The sequence below is a fragment of the Eublepharis macularius genome, chromosome 12 (assembly GCF_028583425.1).
Source record: "Eublepharis macularius isolate TG4126 chromosome 12, MPM_Emac_v1.0, whole genome shotgun sequence".
NCBI lineage: Eukaryota > Metazoa > Chordata > Lepidosauria > Squamata > Eublepharidae > Eublepharis > Eublepharis macularius.
The window spans coordinates 65,279,007-65,292,485 of NC_072801.1; the positions used below are offsets into that span (position 1 = coordinate 65,279,007).

General features: G+C 50.1%; 1 protein-coding gene across 1 annotated transcript; it reads right to left on the reverse strand.

Annotated features, from left to right (window-relative positions):
* Positions 1-69: 69 nt before the first annotated feature.
* ZNF646 (zinc finger protein 646) lies at positions 70-12,889 on the reverse strand. Its single transcript, XM_054995366.1, has 2 exons — positions 11,857-12,889; positions 70-7,682 (listed from the first exon to the last, which is right to left on the reverse strand). Exon 2 carries the CDS (start codon positions 7,530-7,532, stop codon positions 2,607-2,609), a length of 4,926 nt encoding a protein of 1,641 aa, XP_054851341.1. The 5' UTR covers positions 7,533-7,682; positions 11,857-12,889; the 3' UTR covers positions 70-2,606.
* Positions 12,890-13,479: the final 590 nt, after the last annotated feature.

Consider the following 13,479-nt stretch of genomic DNA (forward strand, 5'->3'; position numbering starts at 1 on the left):
GTAATGTGGGGTTAACATCCCAGTAGCTGCAGTACACTTGACAAAAGAATATAAGAGAGAGAGAATAAATGCTTTTTAAAAAAGAAACCAAGAACAATTTATTTGCAGTATTTTTAAGTGGCACAGCTCAGGTATGGACACCAGGGGTCGCCAGATACTGTAGGAATTTATTCTGTCCTATTAAGGTGGTGGTGGTGGGGAGATATTTGCATCTCTGAGCAAGGCATGGTCTAGAAGGGTAATCTAGGGGAGCCGGACATAGTCTTGCCATGGCTGGCAGAAGAGGGAACACCAGTAGATTTAGACCTGGGTCCCCCCCTCTTCTTTAAATACGCTTGTTGCAGGAACATTCTCACTAAGGGATATTTATTTAAACATGGAATGATAAAGGGGGGGGGCGGTTGTGGGAAGAGAAATACTACGAAGTCCTGGAAAACTGACGAGGGTTTTTTCCTTATACAAGAACCAAAACATAAATAAACAGCAGCATGAAATAGGACTTGAACATTTAGTACAATCGGGTGTCAAAATAAAAACTAGAGGAGGGGGGGGACATGTTTCAGCAAACAATTAAAAAACATACATATGACCCTCCCTCCACAATTTTAAAAAAATTTACCCAGCTATGTTAGAAATCCTACAAAACGTTCACAAATTGAAAATTCTCAACTATTTCAAAATTGCTAATCTTTAACTGAAGTGAGTGGCTGAGGAATTTGGATGGCTTCTGTTCGAAGGGTTTGGCCCACGAGTTTATCTGCAACATGCTGAGTTCCGCCTAGAGGCTAAAGACTGACCTGCCCAGCACAGGAACTTCACAGTCCTTCGGACCACATCTACTACTACCAGAAGACAAAAACCAGCCATGGAAAATGTTCTAGGCCTCAGAGTTGGAAGATTTTTTTTAAAAAAAACCTTCCTGGACCCCTGCCCCGGGCTCTAAGGACTGATTGATACAATCACCACCATCCCGTTTGCACATTTTAGATGTGGCAAGAGCCAACCTATCCATAGAACAATCATGTAAAAGAGCCCTGTTAAGACGACACCATATTGGAAGGTGATGTGTTTAAATGTTCTTCCTGTTTTTTTAAAAAAAATATCTTACTGATGATACAAAACACACACACGCTGGAGAGAACTGTTCTAGCTTAGCACATCTGTGAAAAAGCTGAATGTCAGCTAGAGGGAGATACCAAAAACCTGTCCTAGCTGAAGTGGTATAGCCCCAGCAGAGCTCTTGCAAGAGATTACGCTGAATTCAGAAATTGGTTTTAAATCTTGAAAGGAGCCAGAAAAGGGTGTGTGTGTGTGTGGGGGGGATGCCATTCAAATAATAGGATTAAGAGGTTGACTGAGGAAAAGCCACCAAAAACCTCAAGCCACTTTCTCCTACACAAACTGCCAGAGACTCGAAGGCTTCCTGGAGCTGGAAGAGTGCTGAATTGCCCTCCATCCCTTGTCTTGTTGTTCTGAAATGCTTGCCCACTGCAAGACGCCAGATTGTCTCTTGATACAGGCAAATTTGTGCCCCTCCACCCTCCATTCTGAAGGGCCTTTGACAACAGGCTAGGGAAGGGGGTGAATGCAGAGCAGAGGAATAGGAATACGCACAGGCAGACAGAACCATTTCCCTCCCTAGGATTAGGATTGTAAAGAACGCGTCCAATGGGTTTTGGAAGACAGACTTTTAATTTTCTGTGCTCTTGTACAGCACTGTTAAGTTTAATGGGCAACATGGGTTCAATAGGTAGGTTGTACCGTTTTGCAGAAAATAACTTGTTTACTCAAACATACAACATTTTAAGTGAGTTGCTTCTAGAAACAGTTTCTAATTAACAGGTTCATCTTTTAATTAATATCTTTAAAAACTTTTTAAAAAGGAGACATACATTTTTTTTCAAGTTTCGACAAGTTTTCAAAACTTTCTTTCCTGCCCCAAGAAATGTTGTCGTTTTGCCAGGGAAGGAGGCACCAATCTAAATCCATACCAAGGGGTTGTGGTTATCTTTGAACAGCTAAACTAAGTTCCCCCCTCCTTTCCACTTTTAGGACAGTACTTTTGAGATTTTTTTTAAGGAATTATTTAAATACCAGCAGTGGCTAAGACTCGGGGGCTGCTACTCATCTGGTTTTCAAAACAGATTTAAATTTTTTTTTTTAAACCCCTGAAGACTCAATGGGGTTTTAAGCACATGCTTGAAAGGTTCCAAGGTGCTAAAACTCAGGTCTCCGAATAGGATCCAAGACATCCCCCAAAAGGGCATATGTGGCCATCGGGGGACATTTTCCAGGGACACAAAGGAGGTCCAGTTGGGAGTGCTGAATGCAACATTCCATTAAGGGAGAACATTCAGCCACTGACTGAATGTTCTACAGAGAACAGGGAACCGTGCACCTAATTTCCTCTATCTTTTCATCCAGTTGGTGTGCCTCTTTATCCCCAGATATGCTGCTGTACATCCTTCTCTCCCTTCCTCCCTTTCCACACGTGGACCATTTTTGCCCACTGGAGACATCTCTCCACCTAGCCTGTCCTACTTCTTTGCAGCCTGCTCAGTTCGCTGTGTTGTCCTTGGCACACATTAACAAACATGCTTACACCCTCAGCTCACGTCCCTTGTAGGAACATCTCCAGCGGCAGAGTGTCCATCATCCTTGGTGTGTGTCAGCTGATGCTGCCGAAAGCTGAATTGGTGGAAGAACCTCTTGGAACAGACAGCGCAGGCAAAAGAAGTCCCTTCCTCTTTGGGACCGCCATGGACTTTGGCATGGGTGGCCAAGCGCCTGGCAGTTCGAAAGGCTTTGCAGCAATGAGGACACCGGTGGCGTTTCTTGTCTGTGTGGATGTGAAGGTGGTTTTTGAGGGCCAAGAGGTTATAGAATTCCTTCTGGCAAGTGGGACAGCGGTAAAGGCCAGTGGCATGGGCCTTCTTGTGGTTGAGGAGGCTGCCGGCATGGCGGTATGTCCGGTCACAACTGTTACATTTGTAGGGCCGCTCCTCCGGTGGCTTACCAGTGTTCAGATAACGGGGTGAGGAGGAGCCCCCCTTGGTATCCTCTGCCTCCACCTGATGTCTCCTGAGGTGGCGTGCCAGATCTCGAGATGCCCGGTAAGTCTTGCCACACTCTGAGCATTCAAAACGTTTCTTGGTGTGCATGCGGGCATGGTTCCTTAGCGAGGTGCGGTTCGGGAACTGCTTCGAGCATAAGAGGCAGTGGAAAGGGCCGAGGGGAGATTCCACACGACCGCTTCCCCTCTCCTGCTCTTGCCCGAGTGCGCTCCTGCCACAGGGATGAGGTCGGCGCTGGTGCCTCAGCAGCTGCCGCTGCCACTTGAAAGCTTTCCCACAATCTAGGCATTGGTGGCGTTTGACTTCATAGTGGATACGCTGGTGGTTTTTGAGAGACATCAGATTGGGGTATGCCTTGTTGCACAGTGTGCAGGTGAAGGAGCCGATCTTGTGGCTCTTCTGGTGGTTAAGGAGGCTGCCCGCGTGACGGTAGGTACGCCCACACTCCCCACACCGGTAAGGGCGTTCTTCAGGATCCGGAGAAAGTTTGGTGGCATTAGGGAGATGGGTGGAATTCTCGCTCTTGCCTGTCCGCCTGGTGTGAGAGAGCCTCCTGGAGAGATGAGACAAGGGGTCCCGTTTTCGATCACGATGGACCCGCTGATGGCTGGCCAGCTGCTTCTGCAGGCGGAAGGCTTTGGGGCACTCTAGGCAGCGGTAGCGTTTGGTTTCAAAGTGAGTGCGATTGTGGTTCTTGAGGGCCATGAGGTTGTAGAACTGCTTCTGGCAGATGCTGCAATGGAAAAGACCCGTCTTGTGCGTCTGCTTGTGGTTGATCAGACTCCCTGCGTGCTTGTAGCTGCGCCCACACACTTCACACCGGAAGGGGCGCTCGGACGGGGAGCCCTCCTCTTCGGTGCCAGGGCTGCCGTCTTCCTCCCCTCCTGTGGCTGTTTCTTCCTCTTTCACCACTATCTCCTCCTGCTTCACTTCGGCCAAACGGAGCACTTGAGGGGCCTCTAGCTCTGCTGCTTCTTCATGTCCCTCCCCATTGATGTCGCATGTCTGAGTATTTTTCTCCTCTGACTGGCTAGAGTTCAACACTGCCTCTTCTCCTGATCTTTGATCTCCCCCAGGGGACAAAAAGGAGGATGTTTCTGGTGGATCTTTTCCCTCTTCACGCTTCAGAACTTTGCCGGCAGGGAGCTCATCTGTCTGATGACCAACACTTGGGCCATCTCCTCTTATGGGGACTGGCGGTCGGATTTCCGGCACGCTGCCATTCAGCTTGCATTTTGGATAGTTCCTGAGGTGGTTCCGATAGGCAGAGAGATTGGGGTATTGTCGGCAGCAGGTGCCACACTGGTAATCCCCGATCTGGTGGATCTTCTTGTGATTGACCAGGCTGCCACCGTGCCGATAAGTCTTGCCACACTGACCGCAGGCATAGGGCCTCTCGTCCAAAGGTTCACTGGCAGTAGCTGAGATTTCCCTGGGGGACAAGCGTGGCTGATCCGCCTCCGAGCGCGGTGCCCGTCTGAGCTGGACAGAAGTGTCCGCCAAGGCGGCAGCCTTCTCTTCCTGATGCCCCTCGCTGTGCTCTTCCAAGCTCGCCATATCATCAAAAGTCTGCCCACAATAGCCGCAGATGTGAGAGAGCAGTTGATCCTCCCCTGGATCCGCCGCCTCTGTCTTGGCAACCGTTTTTAGCTCTGCGTCCTGCCTACCGCCCTGCCCTTCGCCCTCTTCGTGCACGACGTTATGATGCTCCTGGAGATCTTCCTCATTGGGAAAGATCATGCCACAGAGGGTACAGAGGAAAGGCTTCTCCTCGGCACCATCGTTCCCACCGGGGCTGCCATGGCTTGAGGCCGTGGTCTTGGTGTGTCCGTGGAAGTGGTTTTTCAGAGCTAAGAGACTGGGATACTCTTTGGGGCAGAGGGAACACTGGAAAATGCCCAGCTGGTGGGTCTGCTTATGGCATTCCAAGCTGCCGGCTTGGTCGAAACACACCCCGCACTGTTCGCAAAGGAAGGTGGGCTCCTCTGTGCTTCCTGGGGGTGGCGAGGGAACATCCAGCTGTGGCTGGCAGCCATTCACTAGACCACCATCTCCCAGAAGGTCACAACTGTGTCTGGCCTCCTCACCCAAGGGCGGCATCCCAGGCAAGGCAGCTCCTTCTTCAGCTTCGGCACCCTCATCCTCACGGGTCACCCCTGCTGTCCCAGAGTGGCTCCTCCTTGGCCTCTGATGCCCCCGCAAGTGACTCTTGAGAGAGGCGACGTTCTGGAAGTGCTTGCCGCAAAACGAGCAGCTGAAGTCACCCGTCTGGTGAGTCTGCTTATGATTGATGAGGCTCCCCGAGTGCCGGTACGATTTGCCGCACAGATCGCACCCGTAGAGCCGCTGGAGAGGAACGGGGGACTCAGCCCTCTCGGCCACTCCATCAGGCTGCTCCCTGTCAGGGCCATGCTGCAGGCTGTGATTCTGTAGGCTGGCCACACTGGCAAAAGTCCTCCTGCAATGGTTACAGGCGTGCGGCATCTCGGAGGAAGGAAGGACATCCTCGGCCACGGCTGTACCATTCTCTAGGGCTTCCACGTCCTGCTTGATGGCCTGAAGAAGATCAGCCTCCTGGGGGTGAAAGCCACTGAGCCCCGGAATGGCGGCTGCCTCTATGTCCTCGCTGCAGGACAGGTGGCGCAACTGGTGGAGCTGGAACTCGGCCTCCTCTTCAAAGCTCTCTCCGCAGCTGCTGCAGGTTATGCCGTCGGCTTGCTCTCTGCTGCTCAGACGGGCCGCTCGCAAATGCACGCGGACGTGATTCCTGAGTGCCATGAGGTTGGTGTACTGCTTGGGGCAGATGGAGCACTGGAACACCCCTGTCTGGTGGGTGTGGCGGTGGTTCACGAGGCTGCCACGATGTCGGTAACTCCGCCCACAATCCTCACACCGGTAAGGCCGCTCTTCCTCCCCGCCACCTCTTTCTTCCTCTTCTTTTGGACAGGAAGATCCTCCCCAGACATCTGGCGACTGTACATGGCAGTCTGCGGGCTCTCCGGGGCTGTCCTCTTCTTGATTTAAGTCCGGGACAGCAGAAGGGTGCTGGGAGACTTCCTCTGGCACAGACAACTCAAGCTTGGATTTGAGGTGGACTCGCAGGTGGTTTTTCAAGGCAGCCAGGTTGTACAGCTGTTTGGAGCAGACGCTGCAGCTGTACACCCCTATCTGGTGGCTCTTCTTGTGGTTGATGAGGCTCCCCGCATGCCGGTAAGTCCTGCCGCAATCCTCACAGCGGAAGGGCCGTTCCTCCAACGTGGGATAGCCTTCCTCACCTTTTAAACTCGTTCCCCACATCCCATTGGCGCTAGGGGCTAGCCGGGAAGGCGTGCCACTGCCACCCTCCTCTTCATTTGCCTCCTCCGGGTAGAGGCAGCTGTGCCCTTTCAGTTCCTCCTCATCAGCAAATGTCCCACCACAGCGGATGCAAAGCTCCCCATCTGGGTTGCAACGTTCTCCGCCTCCTGCCTTGGAAGTGTCTTTGAGGCTACAAGGGGCACTGTCCCCAAAGTGAGTGCCTGCTGGTGGAGGCTGGTAAATATCCAGCTTTGCCGAAGTCTCAATGGAGTCCTCCGCCCAGATGCCGTGTTCTGAGCCATCCCAGGTAAGCCGGCCGGATGCTTCGTTTTCTTCCTGGTCATGAGCTTTTTGGTGGCTCAGCAGCTCAGAAGGCAGCCGGAAAGCTCTGTGGCAGAACCGGCATTTGTAGGGCCGATACTCCGAGTGGAGGCGAGTGTGGCTCTTGAGCGCCATGAGGTTGGAGAACTCCTTGTAGCACATAGCGCACTGGTACACACCCAGTGTGTGGCTTTGCTTGTGATTGGTCAGGCTGCCAGCGTGCTTGTACGCCTTGTCGCACTGGTTGCACTTGAAGCGCCGCTCTTCCACTACGGCACCCTGGAGCCCCGTATCCTTCTCCCCCGGCTGCACTTGGAGCATATCCTCTTTTTCTGACTCGCGCTTCATGGAGATCTCCAGCAGAGAGAAGTCTGCCGGCACCACCGACTCCGCAATGTACTTTTCCAGATTGGTCAGCAGGCTCCCACCACCTTCCACTCCAGAGTAGGTATCGGCATCAGAAGAAGAGGTATCCTGGCCCCTTTGGGAGGTGCAGCCCCCACGGTAACTCCCCTCCTCTTCCTCCTCCTGGTCCCGGGTGGTGTGAGCCACACAGCGGTGGCTGCTGAGCTGGGATGAGATCCGGAAGCCCCGGCCGCAGTCCCGGCACTTGTGGCGTTTCTCTTCCGTGTGGTTGCGCAGATGACTCTTGAGGGCCATGGGATTGGAGAAATCTTTGTGGCACAGCAAGCAGGGGAAGAGACCCACCTCGTGAGTGCGCCGGTGGTTCACCAGGCTACCGGCATGGCGATAGCTCCGTGGGCACTGCTTGCACTTGTACGGACGTTCCTCCTGCCCAGTGGACTGTTCACAGGTCTGGGCAGCATCTTCCTCAGCCATTGCTCACATGAGAAAGGGCCCTCCGTCGCTTCCCGCTTTCTGGAATGAGCAAGCTATGGGCCTCCTGGAGGGCAACACAGTCCCATCACAGAGCCTCAAGGTGGTGTGTCCAGCGAGGTTTTGCTTCCCCAGGAGCTCTAACACGAAGACCTATGGAAACAAGGAAGTGACAAAAAATATTAGTGCAATCTTCATCATCGGGCTGAGCATCACTGCAATAAAGAAAATGGGGACATGGCATCCATCCTGCTTACCAAACTCACTAAGAGCAGAGATGTGAACATTTGGGGGGAAACTGGAAATACTGGGGGTGGATTTCTCGGTCCCCCGTTAAGGGTTTCCCACCCCCAATTTTTTAAATAGAAAAATTGGAAAATTAGGGAAAGCACTGAAAAAATCTCCTATGAAAAAATTTCTCTTTTAGAATGAGTACAATGCTTCTTAAGGCAAGGGTTTTCACACTCAAGAGTGTAAGTCTGAGGACTTTTTCCATACTCCTAATGGGGAAATTTGGAGGGGTTGTGAAAAAAGCCTTCTGTGAAATATTTTCCCTTTTCGAGTGAGAAAAACCTTGCCTTACAAAGCAATTCACTTATTCGTTCATTCCAAATGTACTGCATGAAAACGTCTGAGGAGTTTCTCAATGAGTGATTCCACACACGTTGGATAATGCACTTCCAATCCTCTTTATAGATCATTTGGAACAGATTTTTTCCTGCGCGGAACAAAAAATCCACCTCAAACGATTGATAAAGTGCATTGAAAGTGCATTATCCAACGTGTGCGGAATCAGCCAATGTTTCTAATGGAAACATTGGACATTTTTACAGAGCACTTGTCTGTCTTGTTCCTATTCCCTATCAACTTAATTGGGTGCCCCCAGGTTCTAGCATTACAGGAAGGAGATAGAAAGTTCTAGCCACTTTCTCCACCCCACATATAATTTTATAAACCTTTATCATGCCCCCCACTGCCTTTTCCTAAATGGAAAAGTCCCCATCTCTTTAGCCTTTTCTCATAAGAAAGGTGTTCCAACCCCTTAATCATCTTTGTTGCCCTCTTCCATACTGTTTCCAGCTCTGCAATCTCCTTTTTGAGATACGGTTGACTCTCCTCTCCCAAGAGCTCAGGGTGGTGGCTCACCCCCCTAATTTTATCCATACAACAATTCTGAGAGGCAATCTTCTTTATTCATTGCACTGACATTCCTGCCTTCCTTATTTGCAGAAACTCAAGGCAGTTTTGAATGGGTCTCCCGTCCAGCCATTGACAGCCCTGGCCCTGCTTAGCTTCTGCAAATTGGCCAGATCAGCTCTTCTGCCTGGACCCAGGCCATCTGCTGACCTTAAAGGCAGAATGCAGATTTGAACTCACTTCTTCTCAGTCCTAGGCCAACACATTGCTCCATGAGCTGTTACGTTCCTTCACCTCCCAAGTTACATAGTGGACCCTGTTTTAATCCTCTCTCCTCACAGGCTCCATCTTTGGCATTCCTGCCTTGCTGATTTCACTGCCATTTCTCCTTCACACCACTACATTCATTTCTCTCCCTCTGCCTTTTTCTGCCATGCCCTGAAACAGTCCACCAGCACACTGCAAGCACAAAATTCAGTTGTGAATGCAGGATTCAGTGCTCTGAGAACTTTGTTAACAAACAGAAAGCTAAGTCTCCAGTCCCTATGATGGGCCTGAAAGCAGTGGAGCTGGTTATATCTTCAAAGCCAGGCTTGGGGCGGTGGTGGGAGGGCGCCCCGGGATTTCCAGACACCAGAGGATGAGACTTCAGCATTCCTCACAGCTCTTTCTCCATGAACCCAAGTGGGCTGTACAGTGTAAACAGGTACATTTGTTTAATGTGACCAATTCACACAAACGAATGTTGGGTGTCATCACTGCCAGGGTCTGGCCACACCACGTTGATGGCATCTCATACTATCTAGACTGCCAGTCAAGACTGGTCTCTCGTGCCCTGCTCTTTGTACCCTGCTTTCAGAGCTGAGCAGGGTGGTGACTAGAGAGGGCATTTTTTGCAGCGGCACCTCACCTCTGAAACGCCCTCCCCCTTGAGGCATTACTTTCTTTTAGATGCTGGGCTAAAATATATTATTTTCAACCAGGCTTTTAATTAGGGTTTTTTTTAAATCTTACCAACTTTTTAATGGTTTGTTTTGGTTTTTTGGATAGTTCTTATGCTGCTTATGTCCAATGGCTTGTTTTGAATCTTGTGGTGATCTTCACTGCAAGCCACCCTGAGCAGGGCTCGGAAGAAGCATAAAAATATCCGACCACTTCTATTGTTCTGTGATCAAATCTATTTTTTGTCAGCTATTTAATCTTCTGAAAGAAAATGTCCATGGGGCATGGAGAGACAACAGCTCAGCAAGAGCGCACGTGTCTGGCATGGAGAAAGTCCAAGGTTCAAGCCCTGGCACCTCCTGCGACAAAAGAATTTAGGTAGTAGGTGCTGGGAGAGACCTTGTTCTGTTCTAGACCCAGGAAACTGCTACCAACAGAGCACACAATCCTGGGCTAGATGCAACAAAGGGTGTGAGTCAATGCAAGACAGGTTTGGGAGCTGTTTTTCCCACCACCATTGCTGAAATGCAACAGTTCCTGAGGTGGGACAGAGACGTCACCCATGTTCAAGCAAAAAGGCAGGGAGGGCCAGGAGCACAGATGCTTTTAAAAGGGAATCAGACAAATTCATGGAAGAGAGGTTCATCAACAGTCATGGGGACTAAAGGAAACCTCCACAGACAGACAAAGCCCACAGACCTCTAATCCTAATGCTGGGAGCCACAGCAGAGGAAGGCCTTGATTTCTATACTTGGTTGCTGGCCCTCCAGAGCAACGGGTTGGCTGCACTGTAAAACAAGATGCAGGGCTAAATGGACTCACAAAATTCACCATTTATTTTTATGCCTTGCCTTTCTCCCCAATGGGGGTGGGGGGTGGGGAGATTCCAAAGCTGCTTACATCGTCTCCATTTTATCTTAGCCCCAACTCTCTGAGCTAGGTGAGGCTGAGAGGTTGCACCTGGCCCAAAGTCACCCAGTAAGCTTCCATGGCAGAGTGGGGATTTGGGGATTCAAGATCCTATGATCTAACCACTGCACACACTGGCCCACAAAAGGTGGGGGGAGGTGTTTAGACAAATGCACAGAGAAGAGGGCTGTCAACAGTGATCAGCCACAATAGCTAAACGGAACGTTTGCATACAGAAGCAGAGTCTCTTTGAATACTTCATAGTAGAGACCACCAGGGAACAGCCATTACTGTGAAACGCTGCCTGGGAATACCCAGAGGAATGAAGCAACTGACGACTCAAATGGACCCTGGTCCAGTCTAGCAAGGCAGCTTCATAATGGTTAAGAGGTTGGGATGTGAATCAGCACTCTGCTGGTTCGACTCCCACTACTGCCATAAGCTCTACAGGTAGCCTTGGTTAAACCTCTCAGACCCAGGTCCCAAGCTGTACTGTGGGGATAATAATAACACTGACTTTGTTCACCGCTCTGAATGGGCACTAATCTGTCCAGAAGGGTGGTATATAAGCACAGTTATTATTATTAAGTGGTTGGGCTGCCAATTAGCACTCTGCTGGTTCGACTCCCACTACTGCCAGAAGCTCTGCAGGTGGCCTTGGGTAAGCCACTCCTCTCAACTCTGGCTGTATTGTGGGGATTATAACAACACTAACTTTGTTCACCACTCTGAGCGGGCACTAATCTGTCCAGAAGAGTGGTATATAAGTACATTGTTATTATTATTAATAACCTTTTGACTGCCATCTTCTTGCACATCTCTCATAAAAAAGAAAGTGTGTTATAACTGCCCTGAATCTGAATGTGTGTTGGGGCACTAACCCCTAATCAGGGAAGGAAGCGAGATAAAAAAGGCTCAAAGCAGGGCAAGCAGTACAGAAGGAAAACAGGGTGGGGATGTTTAGAGCAGGGCATGCTTGACTAGAAGTCTCTTTACAACACTGCATTTCACAGTTCGGTTCTTTTTTTAAGTTTGGGAGAAGAATGGAGAGTAGTGAATTGGGAAACACCAAGCTAGATTATGAGTTTGATCATCAACTGAACAGGAACTAGAAACCATAAAATCAGACCCATATTTCTTTCTTGATACTTGAAGATGGGTGGTCTCAGCCATGGAGGGGATTACCATAAAGCCCTTTGAGACAAATGCTGCTTTAGAAATACACTTTTCTGTAGTTTACCTAAGAAGAGACACTCTGTTTTAGTATAAACAAGAATGTGCAGCATAAAAATATGGTGTACGACTCCAGATTCACTTGCAAAGAATTTTGCTTGCTTACCTCTCAGATCATGTAAAGCAACCCAGATGAGAGCAAAACTTCTCCAGCATAAAAAGTCGAAATGAATTTCCTTCCCCAAAGGCAGGAAACAAAGTCAAAGATGCAGGCATCTTGCTTCGAATTTTTAAACAGTTCAGGAGGAACAAATTTCCTACATTTGTTCAACAGATTTCATAGGTAGTTTCACAGGCTTCAATCCTCTATGTCTATATTTTGGATTTTTGACAGGTAGGGAGAAAATGCAGGTCTTCAGGAGATCCTTTAGAGTCCCATCTTCACTTCAGGAGGTAACAAGAAACAGTTCAAAGTTTGAAAAGACGCACGTACCCTGAGTACACAGAAACTGTACCTTAAAATATCAGGTTCAGCTAAAGATTGCAAAAGTCCTTCACAATATATCCGAATACTAAAGCTGAAGTACGGGCAGGGATTTCAGGCTCAGGGATTTCAGTTCAAGTACTGGAGGTCTCGAGGTGGAGAGATCAATGCATTCTTCTGTATTAGTTCCACCCCCAAAAAAGACCAGAAGAGGCAGTGCTTTGTGGGTTTTTGGTACCCTAATTACCCAGAAGCAGGTAGAAATCTGCAATCGTTTTTACCCTGGGCATCTCCAACGGAATCTGAATCTTGACGGACAAGAAGCTATGGTGCGACCAGAGGCAGAACTTCACCGGGAGTGTGTGGAGCTTGAGCCCTGAGGCTTCAAGTACAGGCTTCAGATCTGAGGTATCAAGTGATCAGGTCCCAGCTTGAGGGCTATTCCAGCTGCAGGGAATGAACAAGGGAACTCCAGAGAGCATTCAAAATCCAGCTGCTCTGAGGCAGAGGTCAAATCCCACGCCAGTGCCTCAATTTCCTGGAAAGACACAGAGCCCCGCTTCAAGCCAAGCAGGTTAAACAAAACGTGGGAAGGAAACTCGGGCTGCCCTGCCCTTCCAGGCACACCTGGCCCCCCTGAGCGCCCAGCCTGGCCCCTGAGGCGCCCCCACAGCTCCCTGAGGCGTCTCCCACTCAGGGGTCGGCGACCCCAGGCCCCTTTCGCCTGGAACTCCGCGGGTCCGCGCTCGGAGAAGTCACACAGAACAGGGCAACCATCAATACTTCCTTTTGTTGCTAGGAAACAGGAAATGTGCTCCGTCGAAAGCCTTCCCCCTGCAACCTAGGCGAGCCTTCACTTCCTGCAGGGCTTGTTTATGTCTATGGTTGGAAAAGGTAGGACGGCCAAAGCCTTCCCCCCCCCCCCTCAGGAAACAAAACAGACCACGGAGACGGGGAGCCTAGTGAGTCTTTCTGAACTTCCGTTTAGACAAAACGGAAGCCACCGTCGGTTATGGGTCTCCAAGGTGGTTCAGGATGGCGTCGCTCTAGGCCCAAACGACTCTATTATCATAAGTCTTCTCCCTACGACGCGGCGCATGGGGGAAAAAAGGACCGCGACTGCGCACGCGTGGATTTCTTAAGGGAGATGGGGGGGGGGCGTTAATGACCTGGTTTTGGGCTCGAAGTGGACGTCCAGAAGTATCTCCCCGACAGAGGTGCCCAGAGTGGCGCCACTCCGATGTCCATAGAGGGTCCTAGTCAGTGAGGGCTTGCATTGACCGGAAGTTGTGGAGTTGGGTAGCG

Coding starts and splice junctions, on each gene's coding strand:
- ZNF646 (XM_054995366.1), bottom strand. CDS start 7,532: ATGGCTGAGGAAGATGCTGCCCAGACCTGTGAACAGTCCACTGGGCAG.